The sequence below is a fragment of the Ptychodera flava genome, chromosome 15, assembly GCF_041260155.1.
Source record: "Ptychodera flava strain L36383 chromosome 15, AS_Pfla_20210202, whole genome shotgun sequence".
Classification (NCBI taxonomy): domain Eukaryota; kingdom Metazoa; phylum Hemichordata; class Enteropneusta; family Ptychoderidae; genus Ptychodera; species Ptychodera flava.
The window spans coordinates 39,282,873-39,297,176 of NC_091942.1; the positions used below are offsets into that span (position 1 = coordinate 39,282,873).

General features: G+C 37.6%; 1 protein-coding gene across 4 annotated transcripts; it reads right to left on the reverse strand.

The window, feature by feature from the left end:
- Positions 1 to 1,356: 1,356 nt before the first annotated feature.
- LOC139152161 (josephin-1-like) lies at positions 1,357 to 13,671 on the reverse strand. Of its 4 annotated transcripts, none has more exons than XM_070725278.1 (4): positions 13,590 to 13,671; positions 11,240 to 11,652; positions 3,068 to 3,193; positions 1,357 to 2,799 (listed from the first exon to the last, which is right to left on the reverse strand). In XM_070725278.1, the coding sequence occupies exons 2-4, from the start codon at positions 11,353 to 11,355 to the stop codon at positions 2,478 to 2,480; spliced, it is 564 nt and encodes a 187-aa protein (XP_070581379.1). In that variant the 5' UTR covers positions 11,356 to 11,652; positions 13,590 to 13,671; the 3' UTR covers positions 1,357 to 2,477. The 4 variants fall into 4 exon arrangements, with proteins under 4 accessions (XP_070581379.1, XP_070581377.1, XP_070581376.1 ...); XM_070725276.1 differs by having other exon boundaries at positions 11,240 to 11,657; positions 13,590 to 13,609; XM_070725275.1 differs by lacking the exon at positions 13,590 to 13,671 and adding an exon at positions 13,346 to 13,506 and having other exon boundaries at positions 11,240 to 11,657.
- Between the last annotated feature and the right edge of the window lie 633 nt (positions 13,672 to 14,304).

Here is a 14,304-nt window from a genome sequence, read left to right on the forward strand (position 1 = left end):
CCAAAGTAAGGGACCGTTGATAATAAAAAGCTGACGCACAATAAACGCAATTTACTTTGTTTTACTTGAAACCCCCTTCCTCCCCCCCTCAAAACGAAAGTATAATATGCAAAATCAATTTCGTATTATCATGCCCTTTCTGACAAATCCACACGCACCTATCCGATCTGCATGGCCATGAAAAAATACCGGAAGTGCACGTTAATTAATAAACCTCCACTTAACGCATTTCACGGCAATTTACTTTGTTCTACTTGAAACCCCCTTCCTCCCCCCTCAAAACGAAAGTATAATATGCAAAATCAATTTCGTATTATCATGCCCTTTCTGACAAATCCACACGCACCTATCCGATCCGCATGGCCATGAAAAAATACCGGAAGTGCACATTAATTAATAAACCTCCACTTAACGCATTTCACTTTTTAAGACACAGAACATTTTAATGTATTTCGCACATAGGAAAATGTTTCACGTACATGTTTCACGTTGAAAAAGCATACAAGTTTTTATTTCATACGTCTTTTTGTTGTCTTTTTTGTCTCCGCATATTGTGGTCATTTTGTTCTCGATGAACGCGAAGGTACTATTACGTTCTCGCAGCAAAGTTGCACTTCAAAAATCATAGACAAAAATCCTTATGCGATTTTGACGGACACAAAACGAAAGAATTACTTTTGTCATGTGTCAGCTTTTATTATCGACGGCCCCTAAGGGAGACAGAATGTTATAAAAGCGGGATTCTCTTGTTACATAATCATGCAAGGTTGACACTCAAATTGCATGTTGAATTTTTCCTTTTTATATCGTAATAGGACTTAGTGGACAGAGGTTGGGCAGATCTGATAAATGACTTGATATGACTTGCTAGATTCATTGGCCAAAATACTCTGCGTATTTCATGTCATCTTCCACGTTTGATTTTACTGAAAATGAGCAAGTTCATTTATCACTTAATTGTCAATCCTTCGCCTTCATACTCAAAATTCACACCTCATACTTCATTTGCTTCAAAATTACTTGTTTCATGTAATCTTTGGCTGTATTCGACAGACACATTGCCAAAACATAACCATGAGCAACATTCTAGTCACCTCTACTTTATTGACGTTGGTGCCACCTACTATGTAGGGTGACCAGAATGTTGCTTACACTATGTTTTGGCAGTGTGTATCTCTAACTCGGCCGAAAATCATCACAGAAGTAAGCTTGCAGGGAATTTTATTAGATTGGTAAATTGAATATAGTTTGATAAAGAATATATCTATGACTAAATATGACTATGGTTGGAATTGGTCTTCTAGCAATTCTTGGCTATAGCATAGGACCAAACATACAGAGCACATACAGCAATACTGTGGCTATCAAAGCTTGTCTGAACTTTATTTTTTGATACAACATAAAACGGTTACACTTTAATTTGGATTATTAAACTAAGGGTGACAATACAAAGCTTCTCATTTCCATATGTTACATATAAGTATTAATTTATTTGTTAATGTAAGTCTAGCTGTCTTTAGTGATGGGAATCTACAGCTAGTTGTGAAACGCCTCTCATGATGATGAAAGCCTCAAGATACTAGTGTACCTGCTAGGATGGATTCTATGAATTATGCTAATACATAAGTCAATGACTCAAATATAAAAATTTATGCTAATGGTTTGCAATCCATAAAGATGCTTGCATCAGCTAACTTCATTGAGTTGAGGAGAGTGCATCATGTGCAATCATGCTATCCAAATCTATTTTGCATCAAATATCCAATCTGAAAATTAGATCTTACAACAGTGGGTGTGAAATTCTATGAAAAGATATTCACTAAAACTATGGTAATTTGACTTATGACATCTTTTGATAGTGATAATTTCAGTAAAGTGTACGGTGAAACCATATTGATAACTCTGTTGTATTCTAGGCTATACTCAGGTTGATACAATCCTTCATCAATATACAATTAAAATCTATGAACAAGATATCTATACTATCCATGGTATATGACGCATCAACAGACATAATTACTGATGATCATATGACAAAAGAAAGTCAAAAAATATACTGACCTAAAAGAAGGCCACTGTTAGTTAAGGTTGCATGAATTGTACAATCTAAAATTATCAGGAAAAGTTCTTTCAATACCATCAACTCAGTGTCAACGAGTATTCTAGGACAGAATACAAACTGTTTTAAAATGTCAAAATGAAACAAATGCAGAAATTTCCACCTGGGTTGAAGGGGTATCAGTAAAAGCAATTACATAAACATTTTAACAGATGCATAATTACCTATGATGAAGTTTCAGAGCATCAACATATTTATCATTTCTGTACACTGTATCTTAGATAGCAATTTGAAATGGAATTTTTCATTTCACAAATGAGTGGTAAAGAACAAATAAAGCACAGAAATTCTTGGATAACTAAATGGAAGAACAAATGTTAAGGATAGGATTCACTTGGTGACTTAACTCTGCAAAAGTTCACTGCCAACTGGCTCCACCTATTCCTCCACTTTCTGTTTTCCAACTTTTCCGTTCAGCTACAGTTTTTGAAACAACCAGTAAAAGTTCACAGTCTTTAGCTCTGATCTGGGCTTTCAGGAAAGATTTCAGTGCTTCCTTGTCTCCAATGACTTCTGGATTTTTGAATTTTGAATCCAGGTTGTAGAAAACATTGTCCAATTCTCTCACTGCTACCCAATGTTTTCTTTTGATAGGTAGACTGACAGGACCCCACTGAAGAGGTGACGGCATATTCAGTATAAATCCAAGTACATTGTCTGCATTCAACATGTCAAGATTTCTGGAAAGGAAGGAAGGAGGTATGAAAAGGATTTAGCAATATTCATTTGTACCATGACTTGCAACATTAGAAAGCAATATCTTACAATCCCAATAACTGACATAACTGAATCATAATTGATAATCCTTCAAGAATTCAATAAAATACTGATAATATTCCGTGACTACCATGTGATATTTACTCTTAGTGTAAACTCTATCAATCACCGCTAGATTTATTTTTGAGTCAAGTTGGTAAACTGTGTGTTACAGTAATATTGATAACATACTTTCTCTTGTCCCACCAGATTGCTTCACAGTCTTTGAGCTGGAGTGCCGCCATGATAACATTGACATCATAGTTACCCAATCCAAGTACACTTCTGTGAGGGTTAACCATGGAACTGGGTGCTAGGCTAGTCAAATAAAAATTAACAAAGAGAAAGTCAATAATGTGAACATTCAGAAATCTAACCTACCGGTACAATGTAAAAGTTATCAGCAGTTGGTTTTGTGTGATACCAAATCCTTGATCATTGAAAGGTGTTTTTGAACTAATCATATGGATTAGACTAATAGTATAATAAATTCAGAGATCGCAAAAGCTAACTACTGGTTTGGCAAATGTTATTGTCAAGGCGCTAAAAAGTGAAATGACTAGTCATGAATGCAAAATGTGTCCTCTTGGTGGAAACTCTCCAAGCAAATTGGCTAGATCACTTCAAAACGCTACTGGCTTAACGATACTTCATCTGCAACTCAAGGCAAAACTTATACATATTTTATTCAAGATAACCTTTTGACTGAAATACAAGTGATTTGGAATTCTATCAATCTCAAATAAAGATTGGCCATGCCATTTTCTGATCTTTGCATTTGTTAATGCATCTTTTTACCTCATAAACATGTATTTTTGGTAAAATGCAAGAGATCCAAGAACACATCTTTGCTTTCTTTGACTGTTCTTTCTGTAAGCATTGCTGACAGTATTTATTCATGACAACTTTTTCAAAGTAGTTTTTATGGCTCTGACTTATATAACTAATGAAGTATTATGGGACAAAGTATACACAGCCAGTTTTTGGTCAACAAAGGAAGATAATTCACACGGATGGATAGGTCAATAGCTTGCAAATGATTGCAAATGATTGTCTGATTTTTTTAGCTACTATAGACTACAGTCTATAGAAGCTATTGAATGGGTATCCGTCCGGCGTCAGTCTGTATGTATGTATGTATGTATGTACATGTATGTATGTATGTATGTATGTCCGTTTGTGAGGCATCCGTCCACTCAAATATCTTGAGAACCGCAGTACTTACTGATTTGATATTTGTTGTGTAGATGAAAAATATGATTTTGAGACACTATTTTTTTTTAATTTTTTGATATTGTTGAAAATATGCAAAATTGTGTCAAAAAAAGGCATTTTTGGTAAAAAATCTTCTTCATAACCGTTGGTCAGACAGCTTTGATATTTGGTATACAGGTCCCTAGGGATAACCCGACTTGGATTTGTTAAAATTGTGATGAAATATGCAAATCTGTATTTTTAAGGAATTTTTTTGTCATTTTTGTTCAAAAATTTATTTCCGAAACCGCTCGTCTGACAGCTTTGATATTTGGGATGGAGGTTCCTACAGATAAACTAAATGGTCAGAAATGTTAAAATTGTGGTGATGTATGCCTTGTATTATTATTTTTAAATAATAGTTTTATCCATATTTACTTTATAATCAGTTGATTTTTAGTCGATTTTGCTAAAGCTACCGTCTGCCCATGCGCACAATTGAAAGACGAAAATGAGAGTTGAAGAATGGAAATAGACACCATCTTGTTTCTCAGACTAGTCCGATTTTTATGTTGTAAACGTTTCAGTGTGTATTTGAATATGTTTCATAAATGTGTAGTTGACAGTGATGGTACTTTTGCTGACGTCATGTAGTTTTTGGTTCGAAAGGTACCTTCGATCGACTGAACAATAATGGCCTCCGTAGGCAATAATCAATGGGTAACGGCGAATCTGTTATTGGCAGCAGTTGTATCAGTCTTACCGAGGAAGGCAACCACTGGCTCGTAGTAGGTTAGGCTACGGTTAGTATGCGCATGCACATATAACAAGTTTGCCTTGGTTTGCAAGGACTACGGATACAAAACGGACACCATTTTGTTTCTCAGTCTGGTGGGATTTTTTATGATTTAAACTTTTTAGCGTGTATTTGATGATGTCTCGTGGATATGAAGTTGACAGTGATGGTACTTTTGTTGCTGTCGCGTAGTTTTTGGCGCGAAAGGCTTGTTCGATCGTCTGAAGAATTATGGCCTCCGTATGGGGAACTCACCCGGTACCGGCAAATATTGATTTTGTTGCCAGCAAACCTGTAAGTTCTACCGAGGAAGGCAATCCACCGGTCCGTAGTACATGTAGTATGGAGCTGGGTCCAGAGCAAGGCCACGCGCATGTGCATATAACTAGTTTGCGTCATTGTGGAGTTGAAGATATGCCGTCCTCTCGACACGACGATAACTTTTGCATATTCTGTCGCATATTTTGGGTAATTTCATCAGTTATGTGTTGATTTTGACATCATTGTTGACTTCCATTGCTAAAGACAGTGTGTGCTTATATGTTGATCGATTTACTTAAGAAGTACGCGCATTGGAGACTCATGGCATGATCCGACATGGCATGATCGTACATGATCAAGATTGCATTCAGCACAATCACGGTCTGATTCTAGCTCCATGCGATAGTTATTTTGTTTGTTACACTGTTGCTACCTATATTTCCACGAAAATACCATCAGAATTTCCTCGTTGCTACTTGAAATCGTGCACTTGCATGCATATAATTGTCAACATCACTATGCTTGAATATAGTTACTCTTATTACATCGAATGCAGAGTGCACATATGTGTACGTGTGCAAGTCACCGCGTATCATAATCAAAACATTTTAGTATTGCAACGTTTGAGCTGCCCGAAGCCAGAATTTACGAGAAATTTATCTCACATGTAAAACTGAGTTCTACTGTGAACAAATGCAAGCTATCTTAAATAACTATCGTGAATAGCAGCATATTATAAATATTTTGTACCTACCACTGTATCACTATCAGAAAATCAGAAGGAAACAAACCAGTCAGAGCATGGAGCTACACTCTATGGTCAGAGAAACTGTAGTCAGGATGATGCTGTCCAATTTTAACATTTGTCTCTTAGCACACACCAGATACTTATGACTGTCTCACAACATTTCCATATCATTTTATATTCAGTTTTTATGATATTTAGTTTGCTTTTCACCATATTGTATGTCCTTCCCTGCATTACGTAATTCAAAATTAAATTTGGTTTTTGCCTACACACACTTGAGGGGTAAACTTATTTAGTCTCATAGATTAAGATGCATGGTTGACTTCACATGATGGTGTGGTGAGTGTAACAAGCAAATGTTTTTTAATCAATGGCCCAAATTTATTTTCTATTTGATTGACAATAGATACATGTGTAATCAATGCCAACAATCCAATTTAAGTAATTTGGTTTAGATTAACCATTGTCCACTTATGGTACAATAGTTTGTTGCTAAATTTTTCTCCCGTTCTGCATTATATAAGTTCACCATTTCCTGTTTTACATATTTTTTATCCTATTTGCCATTTTTGGTGAGGCCATCCTGAAATGAGCTATCAAAGATATCCACCTTCCTCATCAACACATGTATCACAAAAAGTTATTCTCTACATAACATAGCAGAGCTCTGTCGACTGTTGGGTCACTCGTTTTTGCAAAACCACTGGTCAGACAGCTTTAATATTTGGTTTACATGTCCCTAGGATGACCTTAGTGAGATAATTTCATACAGTTAGGAAATGCTTAATTTTGTATCCATGTCTATAGTAGCTTCAGGGACTTTGGCCCTATGTTTTTGTGTCCAGTATTCCTGTCCTTTAACAGTTTAAGAAACAAATTAATTTGTATTAAATTTGTAAATTCTATAGACTATAGAAATACCATAAAGTTAGCAAACATGGGGCTGTAAATACACCTTTTCACAGGCATGTATATCCCTTTTCTTGCCAGACAGTCGCACTTCCCCAACTGCCAAGTCAGTAAAAAGTGGTATTGAGCAAAAATACCGTCAATGACGCTGTACCTTCTCTAATGTGTGGCCAGGTCAGGTAATTGGTTGTTTGCATGAAGTTGTTGGTAAATAGTTGATGATGTCGGGGCATGAGGTGGGATATGGACCCAAAGAACCCAAAAGATGATAAAATACATCAATCAAAAAAATTCTAAGCTACAGTATAAACTGCCTAAAGATAGTTCAATGTGGAAAAAAGTTAAATAATTCAGAAATAAGAATTAACAGTCTAAAATAGTAATGACGCACTTCCCTACTGACCTGAGTGCATGTGATATACACAACCTGGCATCTGTAAATTAAATGTATACCAAGTGATCATTTTAAGTCACTTTTAACTGTTTTTAATGGATTTTCCAAAGAGTCCTGTGGAAATGATGAAAAACGCTTATCTGGTCTTGTGTTTGTAAAACCTCATGGCTGATAATTGTCATAGTATTGAAAAAAATTGAAAGTGAAGAAATTACTGTTTTTAATAGGCATATTTTCCTTGAAATACATGACCGTGTAAAGAATATATGCTAAAAATGTTTAAGAGTAAATTTCTTTTCAAATAAATAATTTAATCTGTGACCAAAGGATTTTTATTCTTTGAGTTTACAAATTCACACATTGCAATTTGTTCAATCATCTTGTGCAGTGCAAAATTTATAAAATGACTGAAAAACAAAAAAAATTGGCAGAATTACTGTCTTCGTGATGTAAAATTATGAGTTGACATCACGATAATTGTTAATCTGTTCGAAGTACTACTATACTTTAATAAAAAATGAAAAGTTCATGCAGAAACGGTAACATATATTGTCAGCAATGTAGTGTTAATTTTGACTTTACATCAAAATATGCCTTTGCGGGATACCAAATATATAGGGCGAATATTAAAATCAGCCATGTTCAGCAAAATCCACACAACAGCATTGATCCTTTTCTAATTTGATTTGATTTGCTTATGTTATCCTTGTATGACAGTCAGTACAATATGGAACTTGAACACAACACAGTGAATAAGTATGCTGTAAATGAAATGGTGTGGCTGCATCCACATGCAGCAATAGAAGTGCCTTTGTCTCTCACCCCTCATTTCCAACCTGTCCCATCCCTGAAAAAATAGTTTGGTCTTATATTTATAATGTTAATAATTTCTGTATTTGTTAAAATGTGCGCATCTCAAAAACTTTTGATCATAAACATTTTTGTTTTTTATAGCTGACCAGTCAGTTAACCTGTTTATTTTGAATATTTGCGCATTTTCCTCAGTATTTGACATTTTCAGAATACCTTCAATCTGTCATTTTCTAAATGTTTAAATGCTCCTTTGTGTGGTCAAGCTTTCCACAAGCATCAAATGTGGTACTTCATATAGGAAGGTCTGCCTCTAGAGGGCGGGCATCATGAACAGTGTTTGTTAGTTATTTCCTCCACATAAACTTCTGATTGTACTGTAAACAATGAACATGGCCGACGTCCGATTTTCCTGTCTAAAACTTTCACTCATTTTCGTTCATATGACTCTGAAACTCCAGGAAACGATTGGGAAGAAAGAGTTATCTTGAAATATTGAGGTACTCGCCGATATTTTGCAAAATTAAATGAGAAAAAAATGCAAGGAAAATGCCGACAGGCTTACACAATGACAGTTTCCAGACCAGATCACGTGAGGCCATGAGGGGATATCCACGCAACTCAGTACCAAACACTAGCGCTCACAGAGTGAGCAAACACAAAGTGAGTACCCCTAACGTAAGCTCAGTAGTCTGTAATAGATTGTAGTCAACTAAGAAACCTTGGAGAAAGGCTTAAAGGTCTGGTGAAATGGTCCCGGTCGTGTGACAGAATATCTTCCAGGAGGTCAATACTATTACACTCGCAACAAAATTGCAACCTAAAAGTACGCGCAAGTGTTAATTTTTTTGATATTTCTATGCGCGGCTTTCATGGGGTCATTTTGCGACACTCAGGTCACGCCCATAGCGGGGATAATAGTTGGCCGTCTGTGACGTCACAGGTGTGTTCATTTACATCGAATAGCGGTCCAACGCCGCCTTATCTCTGCCCGGTATCCGCTAACAAAACAGGCTCCAGTGTTCGCGCTGCCCATTTGCCACGTTCGCCAATGCGAATCGAAATCCGAAGTGGCGAAAAAAAATCGATCCTAATCCATGCGAAACTGATTTTGTTTAAAAAATATGGTAAAATAAAGAAAAAACGTTGGTTTTTTAGTCTTTTGTTTAATCTGCGCTTCTCTCTCGGCGATTCGCAAAAACTGTGTCTACTTCCGTATTATTGCGTTCTTTCCGTCGTACGTATTTGCAATCGAGCCAAGTCTCGCGAGAGATTTGACGTCATCTAGTCTAGTGTACAGCATGCATAAATGGCTCTCGCGAGAATTGAAACTTAGACACACGCAATCGAGCCCTCGCGATAAATTTGACGTCATTTTGTCTAGTGCATGTACAGCGGGCATAGGAACGCTCGCTCGCGAGAATTGAAACTTTTGCTATACATAGCAGACATACGCATTTTAATCGAGGCAACAAGGATCGGTGTTGCAGTTGATTTACATGTCTGTGTTGTGCATTTTAATCACAGTCTTCAACATTCCATGTTGCGGCCGATTTGCATCGCGGTCCTCGTGGCCCGGTATTCCCGTTGTTCTTCAATTGCCGTCCCAACGACGCGTTCCGTGTTGCTGTCGATTTGTATCATGAAGGACTCTACCTCCATGATTTGTATCGCGATCTCTACGTTCCGTATTGTTGTTCGTTTTAATGGTAGTCTATTCAGTGTTGCTGTTCATGCAGCTGATTTGTAGTTATAGTGCATTTTAATCACGGTCCCATTTACGTTTTAAGTTACTGTCGATTTGCATTGCGTTCCCGACGTTCCGTGTTGTAGACAAGTGCATTTTAATGGCAGTCACAACGTTCAGTGTTGGTGTTCATGCTGTTGATTTGCATTGCGGTCCCAACCTTCTGTGTAGCGAGTAGCGAGGCAGGCTCAGCCGAGGGACCGTGGCCGATCGTACGAACCAGCAGAGACAAGCACATTATGGTTCAAACACTCAACACTTGACGGGACTTGAAAAAGTTTACAGTTGAGCCGTTCATGTTCTTGCCGCTGTCACAGGCACCAAAAGAACAACGTTCTCCAATAGTGAAGGAGGACACTGTCCTGATCATGTAAGCGGAAACCCTAGAAGTTACCCCCCGTAGGGAGCTTACGGAGGTGTGAAATACTTTAATTCCCGTTATGAGATACGGCGTCGGGCAAACTTCGGAAAGCCGAAAAAAGTCGACTGGAGAGGCTCGGGGGACACGCCCACATTGCATTTTTCTTTTGCCATATTTCATAATCGCGCGCGCTAAACGAAAAAAGAAATGAATGTAACTGTTTTATAGACCATCAACTGTATTTCTGTGATTTTGCAACATGGGCATTTCACCAGACCTTTAACACTGTGGCTATGCCGCTAAGTCCCTTTTGATTTTTGTCACAGCTCAAAATCTTTCTCCTATACCTCAACCTGAGCCATAAACACCCCCCCAGTTTATGATATGACCCATCACGATAGCATGACGTCAACGGATCTTGACAGACGGAAGTCTTGACAGACGGAAGAAGTTGACACCAGCATACTGGTTTTCAACTCCAATACCTTCTCTGTCTATAAATAGACACGAGAAGGTAAAAAACCATATTTATTTTCACCCATTTGGCTTGGCATGTTATAGCAGCTTTAGTCTGTAAAAATCATGTTTACAGTATCTCTGTCTCCAGGGACCTTCAAATCTTCAAGTCTTTGTTAAAATGCACCATATGAGATATGTTTTGCTTTACTAGTTTTAACCAACTTAACGTGATGCTGAAATATGAACTTGGCAGGAAAACAAAAGTTTTTGATTACAAGTAATGGCTCTCAACAAGTGAAAATTTGAAACCCAATGACGTAAGTCCTTGCATATCTCTGACATTGTACATTTTAGATGTCTTGGTGTCAAATTTGAACAAACTCTGTCAAGGCATGTTAATGCCTCAATGTATAAAAACAATTTGAAACATATTGAACCCTGCAGGTCATATTGGATTTCCTCCCAAAATAAACTGACAAGAGTATGTACCACTATGACATAATAAATCATCATACTTGAACCATTTTTGAATGAAATCAAAATGTCTGAGTAATTGCCTCTGGATTGATGAATTAACAGATGGAGTGAAAAGCTATCAATCATTCATACGTCAACCCTAAGAACCTTCAACATCTGAAAAACATGTAAGGTTAATTTACTCACGGTATACATGTATTAGCCTTACCTTTGGCAAATATCATCTAACATTTGCTTGTTATAGGCTTGTCCATCTTGGAATACATTATTCAATGCATGCAATGCACAGAGTTCACGTTTCTGTTTTTCATGGTAAATTGGCATTTTGTCGACCTGTTGACGTGTATGACCAACTTCCAACTTCTGAAATCCTGTCCTTACAGTTCAATGTGTTGATAAATTACAACTACAGTATTATCACCACGTATATTTAACAAATTGTCGGTATTCCTTAACCGTTTTCAACATGTGCCCTTCTGTTTCGGTCAGCTTACACTGAATGCAATTTCCCATAGGAAGTTCTTTGAACTGTATCAGCTATACTTGAAAGTTTCATATTTCAGCATATACTAGCATGTCCATACAGACACCAATTCTTGCAAATATAGCTTCGGTGAGTGGCTATTCTGAAATAAAAGCATAAATAGTTACCTTCACACAGAACAACAATGTTACAGAAAAGCAACCGACCACCAAAAAAATGAAAGTAAGAAATTATATTCACTAGTAAAATCATAACCCGTTGCCATACAGTAACAATTATTGAATGTGTCACTCTGTTTTAGGAATATTGCTAGCATTATACTCTTCAGCATCAGAAAGCTAAATTTTTATCTAGTTAATTGAAGTCATCTTGTGTATGTTGTTCAGATGTTCTTCTTAGTCTAGATTGTCACCATTCACCATAGACTTGACAAGATAGAACCTACTTAAAGGCGGAGCCTCCCTTTAAAAGGACGCCAAGGTATGGCGGCGTTCATTGTGTAAGTGGACACCAAACAGGCAACACGCGGGCACACGCTCCAGAAAATGCCACTTTTTAGTTTTCCCCGGCCGCAAAAACACAGACAGACTGCCAAGCGGTCAGCGTGAAGCTGCTGCCGATCGAACTCTGTGGTTATATTCAAAGTTTAACGCGACTGGAAGACAATTTTTTAGGAAATATAAACGTTGTGTGGTGGGAATCAATGACCGTTGGCGATTTGAACCGACCGTCAATCAAAAGCTTGCATAAACTCTGTTTGCAGGATTAGCAAAATGTGACAAAAGGTTGAGATCTGTTTGTGTAATTAATGTTATAGAAATCAAACATCATACTGGCCATGCGTTTGACTGGGAGGAGAACTCCACTAATGCGAGAACCTGGGATTGAAAAGTGCGGCTTTAAGGTATCTCAATAGACAGCTATGTGAGACTAAGAGTCTGTTGGCAAGTGCATGTACATAAATATCCTGTCATATTGAAGGATTTTCTTTCAGAAATTGGAAGTGCTACATTAATTGGCTCAGAGAAACAGTATGTGTGAGGCCAATGGCCAAACCTCGGTAGTAGCGTAAAGAACAGAAGGTATGACATAATAAATTTGCGAGAAGTCTGTGCAGAATCTGTGTGAAAATCATCATACGATCATGAATTCGACCATGGAGCCTAGGAGGCAGAAGCGGGCTAACCTATTACCTGGTGATTTTGGAATGGGCTTCACTCGGTTGTTACTCTACCCATGGAGGTAGTAGGAGCTCTCTACTACATGTATGAGGTACCTCCATGCTCTACCCCACAACCGTAGTTAATTGTGGATCGGGCTGAAATGTGTTAGCTTTGTTAAAAAGAGATTTCGAGCCATTCCCATCTTGCAATTTCTATAAGTCTGAGATGATTATGAAGATGCTTCGCTCTGGGCATAATACTATTGTCATTTTTAGTTTCAAAGGACGTTCCGTTCGGACTTCCTTGGAAAGTCCAAGCAATAACAACGCCAATATGATAATGAAAGCACCTGTGCTGTGGCACTAATTTTATTTTTTTATCCGCCATTCTCGGAACCATAAACGCGAAACGAAATATACAATTCTGGAAAGAGGCATTTTTTGGCCTCTCATATATGTAGTTATTTCAGAAAATGATGGTCGTGGCAAGAAAAGGGCTATGATTATGATCATGAACACGGACACGTCGCATTACGTACACAACCACAACGACTGTGAGTGACACAGCCCCATATTCTGTATTAATTGTTACGTGCCACAAATAAACCGTTCCTACGCAGACTTGACTAAAACAAGGAAGAAACAGGAATAAGCATGACCGAACCAACCTAATTCACGATATGGCAACGAGGAAGTCGATGTTATTATGCAATATTACTGCCTTCGGAGCGTACAACAGTCAACAAGATCAGGAGAATAGCCCTGCTTGAGTAGTGTAGTGGATTATCCAGTCCAAGTAACTGACGTGAAGTAAACATTTCAAGCAGCGAATAGCGTAATATTAGAGGTCAACATAAATGAGGTGCATGTGGTCATGGTTATGAGAAATATTTTTCAAAATAGCTAATGTACCTTTTGTAATTTCTAAAGGAAATATTTGCGAAACGCAGTTCCGATTTCTTGGTGTTTTGGATGAAAATTAAATTATTTAACTGGAGGAGAGAAATATCAACAAATGATATTCTACAGCCTAGGATGTGAGGCGTGGATGTGACGATGCTGAAGTTATTTTCGTATTCGTTTTCGTATTCGTTTTCGTATTCGTATTCGTATTCGTATTGGAGTCACTGACAGAAAATGTTATTTTTAGTCCAGGTTTCAGGTATGAAACGTGCAATATACGATATTTACTGAGGTTTAAATATTGTGATAATTTGATTCGTAATTTCATCTGCCAAATTTGGTTAAATTTACATAATTTGCATTTGTAGATTTTAAAGAATTTGTTCACCTCATTTTATTTGAAAAAAAACATACTTAAAATCGGTTTGGATCTGGTGAGGCAGCATCTTCGCTTGCCATGTCTCTTGACCGGGCAGCTGGATGCACCCTAAATCAGGTGGTCAGTGCCAAGTAATGGGACTCGTGAGAGCGGATGCAAAGGAGCTGCCCTGGACTGTACCATTCGTTTTGCGGGGAGGGCAGATTTTTGTGAGGCGCTGCAAAACGGGTGACTGTTGAAAGCTATGATGAACGGGGGACTTGTCCAGGACAACCATCTAAATAAAAAATGTGAAAACTGTTATATCCGGTCATCCTTTTGGGACTCACTTTAGAATACTAATAT